We start from the raw sequence: 14,987 nt of genomic DNA on the forward strand, positions 1-14,987 counted from the left end.
GCTCTTAACCACTGAGCCATCTCTCCAGCCCGTGTGTGTCCTTTCAACTGCCTTATAAATGCATCTTTCCTGTGCTTGCACACCAGCTTCTTAGTCTTGGGTTTTATGTAGTTTAATGGGCTTGTTCATAGCATTTTTTTATATAAGCTGAGAAAGAGACCTCGCCTCCCCACTGCTCTGGCTTGTTTAATAGAAAACAGTTTCTTTTTTGCTTTATTTTAAGGAGCTGACGACGTAGCTGAGGTGATGCTGGATTTCATTACCTGGCTGACCCACCAGGAGTTTGGACGAAAGTGTGTTGTCAGTATCAGAGATATTCTGTCATGGGTTAACTTCATGAACTCAATGGCACAGGACACTGCTGTGAAAAGGCCAGAGGCCATCTCTACTGTGATGTCTTTTGTCCATGCCGCATGCCTTGTGTACATAGATGGAATAGGTTCAGGTATGTTTTCTCTTGGGGACAGTAGGCTTGACAGAAGAAAGTTAGGATAGGAAGCAAGACCAGAACCAGATCATATATAGTTTCAGAATCATTTTAAGTGTATACTTGTAATACTCTTCATGCTTTTTAAAAAGTTGCCCCCTTTTTTTTTTCCCCCTCATCCCCGAGACAAGGTTTCTCTGTGTAGCCCTGGCTGTCCTGGAACTCACTCTGTAGACCAGGCTGGTCTCGAACTCAGAAATCCGCCTTCCTCTGCCTTCCCAAATGCTGGGATTAAAGGTGTGCGCCACCACAGCCTGGCTAAGTTGGCACTTAGGTAAACTAGGTCCTAAGTAAAGTAAAGGGGTCAGCCAGTGAGATAGATCAGAGTGGAAAGGCATTTGTCACCAGGATTGATTTGATTCCTGAAACCCACAGTGTAGGAGGAAAGAACTATCTTCTACAAGTTGTCCTCTGACCTCCATTCATGAGTGGGGCACATATTTACCCCCTCCGGCCTGGCACTAAACATACATGGAAATAAAGGAGCTGAGTCTCCAGATGAGCTTGTGCTGGGACCATGGCAGTCCATCCTTGAAGACGCTGCTTTACTGGTTGTGGCGAGATTGGAGAGACTGTTGGATGTACATTCTTCCCGTCTTCCTCAGGGATGTTTACATTGTAAGCTGTATTTAGCTTGTAGCTCTGCTGAGGCCCTTTTCCTCAGCAAAGGTTTGAGCTCTTGATACTCACAGTGGGTTTGATGGTGCTAACTCCCTTATGATGCAATTCTCCTTTATAGGGGTAACTTCCTCTGGATTTGGTACAGCCCTCTTGGCTCGAGAAGAATGTCTGAAATTCCTGATAAAGAAACTTTCCAAGGTAGTCCGACTAACAGAACGGCAGAAAGATGAGTTGAAGATTTATGATAGACTCAAACACAAAGAATTCACTAGCATAGATGACTTTTGGGGAGTTCATCCATTCTTTATACCAAGAGGTAAGCGTAGTTTAAAATAAATGAGTATTCATTCCCTCCTGTAGCTTATAAAAGTACTTCTGTTATGACTTAGTTTTGTGTGTGGTACTCAGGGTTATTTTTTTGTAAACCCACTAAGGCTAGCAAGCCCATAAACAAGCCCCTGATGTTTTATAATACATCTTAACTATAAATCCGATTTGAGTTTTGCAAAAACAGGTTTGTGAACACTTAAGAGCTGGTAGTTCTTGTGTCTTCCCCTCAGTGGTAGCTGCAGTATAGCCTGGCTATATAGACTCAGAAAGTGAATGTTGATGGAGTTAGGTAGATGGTTAAATGGTGAATGAGGTGTCAAAGACAGTAGATCTCACTTCTGGTCCTACCTCTTCTGCTCATTAAATTGCCTCTGCCAAATATTTTTTAATTTGTGGTACTGGGATTGAACCCAGGGCCTCTGGCCTGATTACACATCTCCTATGGCACTCTTAATTCTTAAGACTGTTGGTCCCTTGTCAGGGTCATCTATTGTCTGTGCCGTCTTCTCTGAGCACACGAAACAGTGACCGTCAGGGAAGTATCTGCTCATAAACATCAGTTCTACTAAGGTTTGTACTAGACACAATTGAGAAAAATATGTTATGAGCTTCAAAATTCCTGTAACACAATTTTATAGATGCAAAAGCAGCAGAGTTCTGAAAGGGGATAAATATGTTCATCTCAGCAGTACTCAACTAATGGTGACTTACACTCTAATTTTGCTCTCTTTTCTTAAGGACCTGTCCTGGATGGGCACAGTGTTGCTGACTATGCACTCACTGCAGGCACCACAGCTATGAATGCCCAGAGGCTCTTAAGAGCTGCTAAGCTGAACAAACCCATTCTCCTGGAGGGTTCACCTGGGGTTGGCAAAACAAGTTTGGTGGCAGCCTTAGCAAAGGCTTCAGGAAATACCCTGGTTCGAATCAATTTGTCAGAGCAAACGGTAAGCTTCGGTGTCCTAAAACCCACATGAAATGGAGAAAGGGAAGATTTTGTGCTTATAAAGTTTCCTGAGGAGAAATGACTCTCAGCATCAAAGCATCTCACGCGGTGGGATCACAAAAGCATCCAAACTCTCCTGCTTCCTCATAGGTGGCACCCGCAGTATTCTTCCTTTCATTTACATGGTTTAATTCTGATTTCCCTTTGACAAAGGACTCCTCATTTTGATGTGTAATGTATCATTTTTTTTTGTTGTCCTTTTTTTGTTTTGTTTTTTCGAGACAGGGTTTCTCTGTGTAGCCCTGGCTGTTCTGGAACTCACTTTGTAGACCAGGCTGGCCTCTGCCTCCCAAGTGCTGGGATTAAAGGCGTGCGCCACCACACTCTTGTCATTTTTAATTTATGTTTCTTTCTCGGAAACCTTAGAAGTAAAGTAACTTTTTTAAAAAGTCTCATTAAATGTGGGACAGAAATGAATAAATGATAGGGAAGTGGAAGCAAGGCCTAGGCATTGTTCTGCTGTGCTCATGCTTGTGCTGGAGCTCACCATTTCATCTCCAAAAGTAATTTGAACATGTACGGAAGGAGATGGCTGCCGGGTGCATTCTTATCAGAATTTGGGATTTGTGGGGATATGTTTGTGCTCCTGCTAGAGAGTATCAATGTTTGGGATATCTGGATTCAATTTCCATCACTCCAGAAAAAAGGAGCGGCAGGAGTATTGTGTGAGGTCTACCCAGGCATTTATCATTTCAGATTTAGGGTTTTAGGTTCTAGGAGATCTGTTTGTCTCTGGTATGTGTTTGTTTGGTTTGGTTTTTGGTAATAATGTGGCCTTTGTTACAGGACATCACTGATCTGTTTGGAGCGGATCTACCTGTTGAAGGTGGCAGAGGTGGAGAGTTTGCGTGGTGTGATGGCCCCTTGCTGGCAGCTTTGAAAGCCGGCCACTGGGTTGTGTTGGATGAGGTGAGCATCAGTGCCAGGGTGGGATCACAGGTCGGTGAGAAGGCAGGCGTGTTAGTGGAGGAGCTCATGGCAAGGACAGATAAGACTAATAAAAAGGTCCTTTGCTTCGTTGCCAGTCAGCAGTTTCACTTGGCCGAGTGTGCATAGAGAAGGGTACTTCCTGGTGTATTCCCTAGTCCACTGTCATTCCTTCCCCAGAATCTATTTCAGATCGAAAAATTTTACCTTGGGACTGGAGAGATGACTCAGTAGTTAAATGCACTCACTGGCTGCTCTTCCAGAGGTCTTGAGTTCAATTCCCAGCAACTACATGGTGGCTCAGTCACAGCCATCTCTAATGGGATCTGATAAATTCAGAAAGTGGTGGATGGATCAACGATAAAAGTGCTGAACAGTGGAAATGATGGGGATGACAGCTTTACTGACACACCCCTCCCCTGGTGCTGCGTGACACAGGGTTCTATGAGAATCAGCCAACTGCCTTGCTGCCTGCTGCTCAGAGCAGATACCACGATAGATTTCCCCTGGTTCTAGTAGGGGGACAACTCAGTATCTATTACATAGCAAAAGAGTAAGCTTAGCTTTGCACTAAAGGCCACAGTGGCTGTATATGAGCTTGCATTGAGGGATTTCAGGGCATTCTGGGCTTGAATACCAACTTACAGCAAGTATCTATTTGGAGGATTCAAAAAAATAGGACTTCTCTGTGCTTATAGAAGTATGATGAGGTTCTGGTAGAATTAACTCAGAAGATTGCATTTTATTGACTTGCAGTCTTCCATTTGATTTGGTTTTTTTCAGTATACTAAAGAACATTAGTCTCTTATATCCATGAGCTCTGCTAAAGGCCTATTCAGTTAGCTCTTTCTATTCTTTAAGTCCTTGACCACAAAACTGTTGGTAGAAGTTAACTGTAGTATTTGTGCATGCTATTGGTGAACAGTGTAAATTCATTATCATTTCTATGATTAATTGTGTGCAAAGATTTTCAATGCTTTTTTAAAAATTTAGTCTGTAGTTTTACTTATTTTACTTAGAAACTTATACAAGGAGTTAGATAGATGGTTTGTTGGTTATGAATACTTCTTGCTCTTTCAGAGTATTGATGTTCAGTTTCCAGTCTTCATATTAGTGGTTCATGGCCATCTATAATTTCATTTCCAAGGGATCTGTGAGCTTCTTCAGACTTGAGCAGGCACCAGGCACTTGTGTAGCACACATACACACTCATACATACATGCTAGCAAGCACTAATCCACATAAAACAGATAAGTCTTAAAAAAACAAAGCAACACCCTATATACAGGCCCTAATTGATGAATATTTAGACTGTTATTAATGTGTACTTTAAATTTATATATGAAATTAAGCTTATACAGACCCCGGATCTTTTAAAATATATGAAAAATAAAATTTGAGGTTCTCTGACTTTAAGAACCTATTTTACTTTATTACCCATATTTATTTTGTCTTTTGTTCTAGTTGTACAGTGAAATAATGAAATGAATATTTGCTTTTTCTCTCCCAAATAGCTTAACCTGGCTTCTCAGTCCATCCTTGAAGGACTCAATGCTTGTTTTGATCATCGAGGAGAAATCTATGTACCAGAGCTAGGCATGAGCTTTCAAGTTCAGCATGAGAAGACCAGGATATTTGGTTGTCAAAATCCCTTTAGACAAGGAGGTGGGAGGAAGGGCTTGCCTAAGTCTTTCCTTAACAGATTCACTCAGGTAAGATTTCTGCTGCTCTAGAAACCAAGGTCACTGTTGGTATGCCCTCTGTATATATAGTAAATGACCTTCTGAATGATCTCCTCAGGTGGAGACCTCCCTCCATGTCTTTATCCTGTTTCTGCGGGACTGGAGATCTTGGGGTCTTGTCATTTAGAAGACAGTTTACTGCCTTAAGGACTTCATTAAAACACTTGGACATGGAGGCTGGTCATTAATGAATTCAAGTGACCCTCTGTTACAAAATTTCTTCACGAGTTTTGTAGTGAAAGTAGTGTATTTCAGTTTTTAGAATGTGACACATACCTTTAATCTCCACACTCAGGAAGCAGGCAGGTTGGTCTCTTGTGAGTTTGAGGCCAACATGGTCTGCATAGTGAGTGCCAGGCCCCCAGAGTTATATAGTGAGACCCTGTCTCTAAAAACCAAACCAAAACAAAACAAAAACCTGCAACTGCTATTAATAAAAAGTCCAGTATCCCTCCATCTATCAACAAAGTCAAAAATATGTTAAACCTTTATTTTTACAAAGGAATTTGTATATACATGCTTACTTTAGTTGGTATTTTTCATTTTGGCTAACTTAGAATTTTGAAGTCCTATAGATGTTAGCTCTACTATCCCTGTTCATTGATGATTAACAGTTTTCTGAGTGTCATCTAATAATGTTTCTTGTGCTGGTAAAGTGGCTCACCAGTTGGTTGCTCTTGGGCCCCTGGTTCAATTCCCAGCACAGTTGTTCATGCTCATACCATTTGTAACTTCCATCCCAGGGGATCTAACACCCTCCTCTGACCTCATTAGGTATCAAGTACACATGTGATCTACATACATACATGCGGGCATTAAATAATAGTTTTTTTAAAAGAATGTTTATTATTAAAATTGTCAAATACTTTGATGAATTTGGTAATGATCGTTTTCTTACTGTCCATCTGAATCTGGAGGTATTTGAGAGTACTTTTTTTGAAAACAATGAAATTTAAAAGTGAAAATTGCACATGCCTCTTTAACTTCCTAGATTTAGCTTGAAAGCCAAGCATGTTATCTGTATTTTGAAAATTATATAGTTCTGCATTGTAAGAAAATGTTAAAACTCAATTATTGGTGTTTAGTTATTAAGTAGAAATAGTACATAGCATGGTAGGGTATTCATTTTCTAGTGCTTTCTAGACAAAAGCATTGATACTCTGTCTGAATTTTATAGGTCTTTGTGGATCCCCTTACAGTAGTTGACATGGAGTTCATTGCCAGTACCTTGTTCCCAGCCATTGACAGAGATATTGTTAAGAAAATGGTAGCTTTCAATAACCATGTAAGTACCAATTTGTATTTTCCTGGCTCTTTTGAACCAACATTTCCTCAGTACCAGACTCTTCCAAGTGACCAGGCTAACAGAAGGACACTGCAGAGTTCTGTACCTTTGTACTGGGAGTTTGCTGCCCTTCGGGAGCTATCCTCCTTGTATATTGTAGGGCAGAGCAGTAATGCTCAGGGTCTTCTTGGCATGTGGCAGTTTAGGTTATTGGGAGGAGCCATTTGATTCAAACCTATTAATTTTCATTAATAGATTCCAAATGTTAGTACAAAGTGCATTTCCTGATAGGATATGCTTTTCACTAAGAATGTTTTATTTCTAGATTGATCATGAAGTGACTGTTGAGAAGAAATGGGGACAAAAAGGAGGGCCCTGGGAATTCAACCTCCGAGACCTTTTCCGCTGGTGTCAGTTGATGCTGGTTGACCAATCTCCTGGCTGCTATGATCCTGGTCAGCATGTGTTTCTAGTTTATGGTGAACGAATGAGAACCAGGGAGGACAAAGAGAAAGTGAGTCTCATACTTGTTTATTTATCACTCCCTCTTAATGTATCAAGAATCATCTCACAAAACACACCAATACTCTTGGAAATTCAGAAGTTGCTAGAACAGATGTTTTACCCTAGCAGAGTTTGAATGTAGACAATTTGCTTAATTCCCCATAGGCACAAACCTTAAACCAGAATTGCCAGAACTTCCTTGGTTTTAATGTATTTTATCTAGAAAGAATAGGTAGAAGTAGGAAAGAGAAGATAATTTGTATCTAAGTGAGGTGAGACTGCATATTTGTAAAAAGAACATGACACTAGAGTTTGTAGCTTACAGAGTTATGTCATGTGTGCTTCTGTTTTCTAAGGGATTGTTCTGTGTTGCCCAGGGTTGATCAAAAATGTCTGGGTTCATGTAGTCTTCCTACTTCTTCCTCTTCGCCTAGATTACAGGCAGCTCCACTGTACCCTGTTCTTCTGCATGTGAGTTTGTGGTAAAGACTTAAATCATTAAAACTCAAAACAGATGTGAGTAGGAAGCGCCATCATGACCTTTTGAAAAATGAGCCAGTCAGTCATTCACAGTCTTGTAGGTATAGCATTAGCCTTTGATAGGGTGAGTCCGTTTAGGTGCTATATGCTTTACTGGCTGTTACACTCTACTTAATCTCACCATTTGGTTTTGAGTGATAGTGAGTTATTTATGTTGTCTCTGTCAGGAGTTAGGAAAGGAGGCAAACTTTGGTATGAACTGTCTGCCAGGCTCCTGGAACTGGAGACATGACAGCAATACCTTGTTCATGCCTCTTAAGATTTCACATACATAATTCTGCAGCGATTGAATTTTCCTTAACTTTTATTTTCTGACTTATATACAATTATAAGAATGTTGATGCTTTTCAACTTGATACAATTTTGGGGGTGATTCTAACTTTTCCTCTTTTTTTTTTTTTTTTAAAGCTTTATTTATTTATTATATGTAATTACACACATAGCTGTCTTCAGACACTCCAGAAGAGGGCATCAGGTCTTGTTACAGATGGTTATGAGCCACCATGTGGTTGCTGGGATTTGAACTCAGGACCTTTGGAAGAACAGTCGGGTGCTCTTACCCACTGAGCCATCTCACCAGCCCGCTTTTTCCTCTTTATGAAGTAGAAATAATAGTTATTCTTCAGCTCTAAAGGGCAGAAATAGTCCCTGCCTGTTTCTGCTGCAGTTCTCTGGCTGCTACATTTTTTCTGATAATGTTTAGGTTAGCACTGATAACGTTTATAACATGAAAGCAAATGTTTTATCTCGAGATTTGCTGTAGTGCCCATGGCTTCATTTTAACTTACTTTATTTTATAATTTTACTGTAATTGCAAGTACTTTGAGATCATGTAACACTATATAATTTTAATTTTGTGTGTATGGATGCTTTGCTTGCATGTCTACATCATGTGCATGTCTCGAGCCCACCAAGGCTAGAAGAGAGGGCATTGGATCCCCTGTCACTGAAGGTTCAGACAGTGATTAGTTGCCCTGTGGGTGCTGTAACTCAAACTGGGGTCTTCTTGAAGAGCAGCCAGTGTTCTTAACCACTGAGACATCTCTTCAGCCATGGTGCTCTGTTACTTTGGTTTTTAATACAGTTTTTGTTTTTTGTTTGGAGTTTTAACATTAGGTAAGTCTTGATTTAACCGAGCCTGTACTAGCACTGACGATGCAGCCCAGACTTTCCTCTAACTTGTGTTCTTCCTGCCTTACCCTTCCAGTCCCTTGATTTTATATATATGCTACAATGCCCAGCCTTATTCTGTGATGTTTCTAAGAGAAAATGCAAAGGAATAGGAAATATTTCTAGTATTGTCTTCAGTGTAGTGACTTGTTGCTCTGCTTATTTTCTAGGACCGTCGATTTCTGCATCGTGTAAGAATTCATAATGACTTATATTCTCAATGCATTATTTTCCTCTAGGTTGTCACTGTATTTAAGGATGTGTTTGCTTCCAATTCCATGCCATATATAGGAACTAGACAATTTCATATCACTCCCTATGATATTCAGGTAAACAGACTAGAATAATCCTTTTCCCTATGGCAATTTTCCATGGCTTTTATGTCACTACATATGACTTCTATGTTTTCTTCAGATTGGCTACTCAGTCCTTTCTCGCAGCAGCTATGTTCCTCACTCATCCCGCCATCCCCTGTCACTCCTGCACCAATCATTCCAGTCTCTGGAACCCATCATGAAGTGTGTGCAGATGAATTGGATGGTCATCCTTGTGGGGCCAGCCTCTGTGGGCAAGACCAGCCTGGTCCAGCTTCTGGCACACCTTACTGGCCACACCTTAAAGATCATGGCTATGAATAGTGCAATGGATACTACTGAGCTTCTAGGCGGATTTGAGCAGGTACCTTCGTATACTTTGACTTGGAGTCTGGCTCGGGGCTTGTTTATTGGTGGTGACTACATGCAGCAGTATCCTCTCACCCTAGCCAGTGGCTTTTGATGTGCTCTGTAAATTTCAGGTTGATATTATCCGACCTTGGAGGCTACTACTTGAGAAGGTAGAGCGCACTGTCAGGGTCCTGCTAAGGGATAGTCTTCTGATCAATGCTGATGACACAGAAGTAGTGTTGCGAGCCTGGAGCCATTTCCTTCTGACATACAAACCTAAATGTCTTGGTGAGGATGGCAGAGGTGTCACTACAGAGATTGTCAACAAACTGGAAGCAGTGTTGCTGCTTATGCAGCGACTCAATAATAAAATCAACTCATACTCCAAAGCCGGTACGTGTATATGATGTGTGTGCCATACACTCCGTATTACTATGTTGTTGCCTGTTGATAGGAATGTGTTAGTGAATGTCATGTCGTATTTTTAGTATATGTAGTGATTATTTCTCAAAACTTTAATGCTTATTTTTTAAAGTAAAATGCTGAGAAACAGGGTTTCAGATTGATGACACAGAAAAAGCAAATACTGAAATGGCTGGTTACCAAGCTCTGTTGCTCATTGCATGTTTCCCCAGCTACGGGCCAATTTCATCTAACACTAGCAAGTACCTTTTGTTTTCTTTTAACTCATTTCCTCATGAAATGAGCCTTTTCATTTTTCTGTTTGTCTAAATCTGATTGAATGTTAGACATTGGTTTGTTTTTTTTTTTAAGTTGTGAAGTATTGCATTATATCATATTATTGATATATTATGTCTGGACTTTTCTTGCTAGGTAATAAGTTCCCTATGGATTATTTTAATCTTAACATAATTGTCTAAGTTTTTCGGGTCTGGAGAGGAGGAACATTTCCTCTTGTGACATGACCCTAAAGCATCTGATTTGCTGAAGGTTCTCTTTGGGGTGATGGTAACTGAAGAGGCCCAGGCTTACTACAGCCCATTAATTTCTGCTTCACCTTTGAGCAGATGACTTTATGGCTCTGCAGGATTACTTAGCCACAGGCACATCGGCCTCATTTGGGGCTTTGGGTCCTCTGAGAAGCCCTGCCTTTCAAGTATTCTGCTGCTCTTTCTAGTTGCCCCTTCTGCCTTACTTCAGTGAGATGCCTGGCTTCTTTGGTTTCCCACCCCTCTTCTGTACTCCCTACAAAAGCAATTGTAGGACTCCATCTTGGTTTTTACCTCTCTGCTCTCAGGTACACAATGTGTGCTGCCTCTTATTCTCTTGTGTTTTTTTTTTTTTCCCCCCCATTTTTCAAGTTAAAAATGGGAAGTTAGCTATATTCTCATGTGTACACGAATTTATAAGCTGTAAGCTTAGATTGGGCAGGTTGTGAACTGTTCTAACTTATATCCCAGCCAGGTATCTCTTGTTATCTATTTCTCACCTGGGTTATTTCTGCTCCATCAACCGGTCCTTGGATCCCATTTCTCCTGGCCATGTGCTCATGGTCCATCTCTTCTCATGGTGGTCTCCTCTCTCTGTCTCCTTTTTCCTTCTCCCGGGTCGCTCCTGAGATCCCTCACTTAATCCTCAAAACCTGCTTTCTTTCTCTCTCTCTCTCTCTCTCTCTCTCTCTCTCTCTCTCTCTCTCTCTCTCTCTCTCTCTCCTAATCACTGTCTCTAGCTGTCTATTATCCAATTAACTTTAAATTGGGTAGCCAGTTTTACATAGCATCACTTGGTGTACATGAGGTTCTTGTTGGGGGCAGCACCAGACCAACCCTCAATACTAATGGCTCAAAGCAAGAATCCAATAATATAACATCATTTCTGCCAAAAGACCATTTGAAAAATTCTAGAAAAGGGCCGTCAGTGTTAGACTATAAAGTATTTGTGTGGTACATCTATAAATAGATGGGTAGGTTTTGATGGCATTAATTCTGCTATGCTAGTTTATAGCTCTTTAATATGAAGTTATAATGGGTGGGAGACTTTATTCTTTCAGAGATTTGAAAAATTCAAATACACTAAAATTATTCATCAGTTAACTCCAAGTATGTAGCTTTTAAATTGTTGTTAAAGTATTTGTGCTAATCATAATTTTATTAGCTGTGTCTAAACAAGTGTTTGGGGGTACCCTGGCTAGGGGGCTGAAGTGCCATGCTTGAGTACTGGATGCTTATTCTTGTCTGTGACGTTACAGATTTTGCCAAACTTGTTGAAGATTTCCGGACTTTCGGGGTAAAGCTTCTGCAGTCAGCCCGTGGCCGGAGCCAGGGAAGCTTTGAGTGGGTTGACAGCATGTTAGTTCAGGCCCTAAAGTCTGGGCATTGGCTTCTGATGGACAATGTCAATTTCTGCAAGTAAGAACTGTTACTTAAAATCAGGAGTGGGTGTGACTGAAACTTGGCTTGTGTTTGTTCGATGTGAAGACTCACACTGGGGATGTATTTTTAACCTATTGGCTTTCTTACCTAGTGTTGCATCTCCAGCCATTCTTAGACTATCATGTAGTCGACAGACTGAGTTAGCCATTAGTTAACTGAAGTAAAAGGCTAACAAAATTGCATTGCTTCCTATTAACATCCTCGATCTCTTGTTATGGTCATTTTGCTTAAATACAAGAGCCGATGAAGGCAAACATTAGTAAATGCATATGACTCATACATATGACTAATATATATTACTAATACAGGCAAATGTTGTAAATACATATGACTCATACATATGACTAATATATGTTACTAATACAGGCAAATGTAGTAAATGCATACGACTAATGACCACAAGCCGTACTACTTTCTCCCCCACTGTGAGGAAATGGACGAGTCAGAAATTGCTACAATAAGAAGCTATTTTTAAGTGGTGGCTTCTGTTCTCGGATGTTTCTGGATGTCTTTTGTTTGAAATCCAGTTACATTCAAGCACAGTGGTAATTTTGAGAAGGGGGAGCTATGTGTTGCTTTTCCATGTTTCATAGCCTGTACTTTAATCAAGCTATGCGCCTTAGAAGATGGGGATGAGAAAAAGGAGTTGATTCTTGGAAGAAATCAGTATCTCACAGAGTGATCTTTGGAGGGTAGATGTGGGTCTAGAAGCAAGTGTTGACTTACGCAAGACCAGTAAGTGAAGGCATGACGTCGGCCTGAAGAGCATTTGAACTCTGTCTGTACTCCCTCTGCAGTCCATCAGTGCTGGATCGTCTGAATGCCTTACTGGAACCTGGAGGTGTCCTCACAATTAATGAGAGAGGAATGGTAGATGGGTCCACTTGCACAGTGACACCACATCCCAATTTCAGGTACTTCTATCTCTTACATTAATAAAGAATTTGATGGCTTCAGAAACAAAGGCAGACATCAAACGGAACCTCTTGGTCACTGCACCCTGTTCTGAGAGGGCCACTTGGTCATTCGGTTAGAGTGTATCAGGGCAGCTGTTTGTCAGGGGCTTGCTAGGCTTTGAGGCCAGCAAAATAAATACACAAAGAAGTGATGTCCTTCTCTGGGGTTAGCTGACAGTAAGGCATAGAAGGTAGGAAGCCAGTATTCTAGGGAGAAGGCAATGCAGCTTCTGTTGAGATGGGTAGTACTTGGGAGTTGAGGAAAAGAGACAAGAATGGGATCTCTGGTTCAGGCTGGAGTAATTGGGCAAATGAGAAGCCATTTATTAGAAGGGAAATACTGGCAAAAGAGAACGTTTGGTATGGGACAGCCAGCCAGAAATCTGTTCTTTTGTTTCAGACATAAGTAGATGTCACGTGAGGATGTGGAGGGACATTGAAAAAAAATTGACTATTACAGAAAAGTAGTGCTGGCTAGTTTTGTGGCAGCTTGATACAAAGTAGAGTCATTTTAGAAGAGGCAGCCTCAACTGGAAAAAAATATCTGCACTAGATTGTCCTATGGGCAAGTTTGTAGTGCATTTTCTTGATTGATTGGTTGGTTGATTGGTTGGTTGATTGTGTGGGAGGTTTCAACTCTGGGCCTTGCTTCTTCCATGGAGTCCCTGTAGGTGAGGGACGTATAATTTGCCCATAACAATTGGTACTAGAGGCCATTGATTACTCTGGTATTTGATTTTTCTCTCTCGTCAATTTCCTTTATAATTTCTTCTTTATTAGGCTTTTTCTCTCCATGGATCCCATTCATGGAGAAATTTCCCGAGCTATGAGGAACCGTGGACTTGAAATCTACATTTCAGGAGAAGAGGATGGGAGCATCCAAGATAACCTGGATTTAAAAGTTCTGCTGCACAGCCTCGGATTGGTGGGGGACAGTGTGTGTAACATCCTCTTGGCTCTGCACACAGGGGTCCAGAGCCTTGTGAGAGGTAAGGTTCTTGATTTCTGGGCCTCTGCAGTTTTAGTCTTGTAGCAATTCATGTTGTTCCATGTAGTATTGGAGTGCTCTCATTTGGTGTCCATTGAAATACATTGATCAGGAACACGTGTTGAAAATGTAAAGTTCAGATACGTCAAGAATGGCGTGCAGTGTGTTAAGCTCCATAGGGAACTACGAGGTGACTCACTAGTTTTGAGGCACTTGCTCTTCCAAAGATTGGTATTTGATTCCCAACACCCCTGACAATGGGCTCACCTTTTCAGCTCCAGGGAATCTGACGCCCTCTTCTGGCTACTTGAACACCCACATTTGAAGTACAGATTCACATGCACACCTAATTCAGATAATTATGTATATATGCTCCAGCAGGGACCATTTGCTGAGCACTTCTGATTTATCTTTGAGATTCAAGAGCTTTGCCTTCCTATCTCCTGGGTTACCGTCTGCCCTCATGAAGGAGAAATGAGGTAGATACTTTGACTTGAAGCAGCTCTGATTTTTGTCATTTCTTTTCCTTATGTTAAAAGGATGAGTAATGGTAAATGAAATACTATTTACTGAATAGCTGCTGTGTACTGGGTACAGTTCTGCTTGTCTGTTCTGCATGCCTGTCTTAGATAAGGCTTAGTGAGTTGATAACGTGTCAGAATTAGTTAATGACAGTTGTTACTTCACAGTAGACCTGTGATTTCCCCCCCCACCCCCCCATGGTCCATTATAGATCATAGTCTTTACCATCCTTGGTGTATGTCAGCTTGAGATTAAAGATACATGTGGGGCTGGTGAGATGGCTCAGCGGGTAAGAGCACCCAACTGCTCTTCCAAAGGTGCAGAGTTCAAATCCCAGCAACCACATGGTAGCTCACAACCATCCTTAATAAGATCTGACTCCCTCTTCTGGAGTATCTGAAGACAGCTACAGTGTACTTACATATAATAAATAGATAAATCTTTAAAAAAAAAAAAGTACTTTCCTTAAAAAGATACATGTGGCACTACAGGAGGCCAGGGAATATGAGGGAAGGTTGGTGGGACAGAGGGTATTAACGTTCTTAGACATCTGTTTTGCCCTCAGGAGACCCTAGATGTAAAAGAATACATGGTTAGGAGTCAGTGTACAGAAGATTAATGTAAAGGAATATTTATCAGAGCATATTTGGATTCCTTGGGGTTTTGTTGTTTAAATGTTTTCCTTACATACATTAGTGTTCTGCTCCATGTATTTTTGTGTTAGGCTGTCAGATTCCCCAGAACCACCATGTGGGGTCTGGGCTTTGAACCCAGGCCCTTTTGGACGTACTCTTAACTTCAGAGCTATTTCTCAGTTTTTTATCAAAGGTTTTAAAAAACTGTTGGTCATA

General features: G+C 41.0%; 1 protein-coding gene across 1 annotated transcript in view; it reads left to right on the forward strand.

The window, feature by feature from the left end:
- Mdn1 (midasin AAA ATPase 1) overlaps nucleotides 1–14,987 on the forward strand; it is a 120,544-nt gene that overhangs the window by 53,261 nt on the left and 52,296 nt on the right. The window contains exons 34-46 of the mRNA XM_029533259.1: nucleotides 224–445; nucleotides 1,227–1,424; nucleotides 2,177–2,385; nucleotides 3,231–3,353; nucleotides 4,886–5,083; nucleotides 6,291–6,398; nucleotides 6,724–6,912; nucleotides 8,852–8,941; nucleotides 9,027–9,290; nucleotides 9,409–9,670; nucleotides 11,487–11,646; nucleotides 12,468–12,584; nucleotides 13,407–13,615. Coding sequence (XP_029389119.1) covers nucleotides 224–445; nucleotides 1,227–1,424; nucleotides 2,177–2,385; nucleotides 3,231–3,353; nucleotides 4,886–5,083; nucleotides 6,291–6,398; nucleotides 6,724–6,912; nucleotides 8,852–8,941; nucleotides 9,027–9,290; nucleotides 9,409–9,670; nucleotides 11,487–11,646; nucleotides 12,468–12,584; nucleotides 13,407–13,615 — 2,349 coding nt within the window. The remainder of the gene's footprint in view (nucleotides 1–223; nucleotides 446–1,226; nucleotides 1,425–2,176; nucleotides 2,386–3,230; nucleotides 3,354–4,885; nucleotides 5,084–6,290; nucleotides 6,399–6,723; nucleotides 6,913–8,851; nucleotides 8,942–9,026; nucleotides 9,291–9,408; nucleotides 9,671–11,486; nucleotides 11,647–12,467; nucleotides 12,585–13,406; nucleotides 13,616–14,987) is intronic.

The sequence above is a fragment of the Mus pahari genome, chromosome 22, assembly GCF_900095145.1.
Source record: "Mus pahari chromosome 22, PAHARI_EIJ_v1.1, whole genome shotgun sequence".
Taxonomy (NCBI): Eukaryota; Metazoa; Chordata; class Mammalia; order Rodentia; family Muridae; genus Mus; species Mus pahari.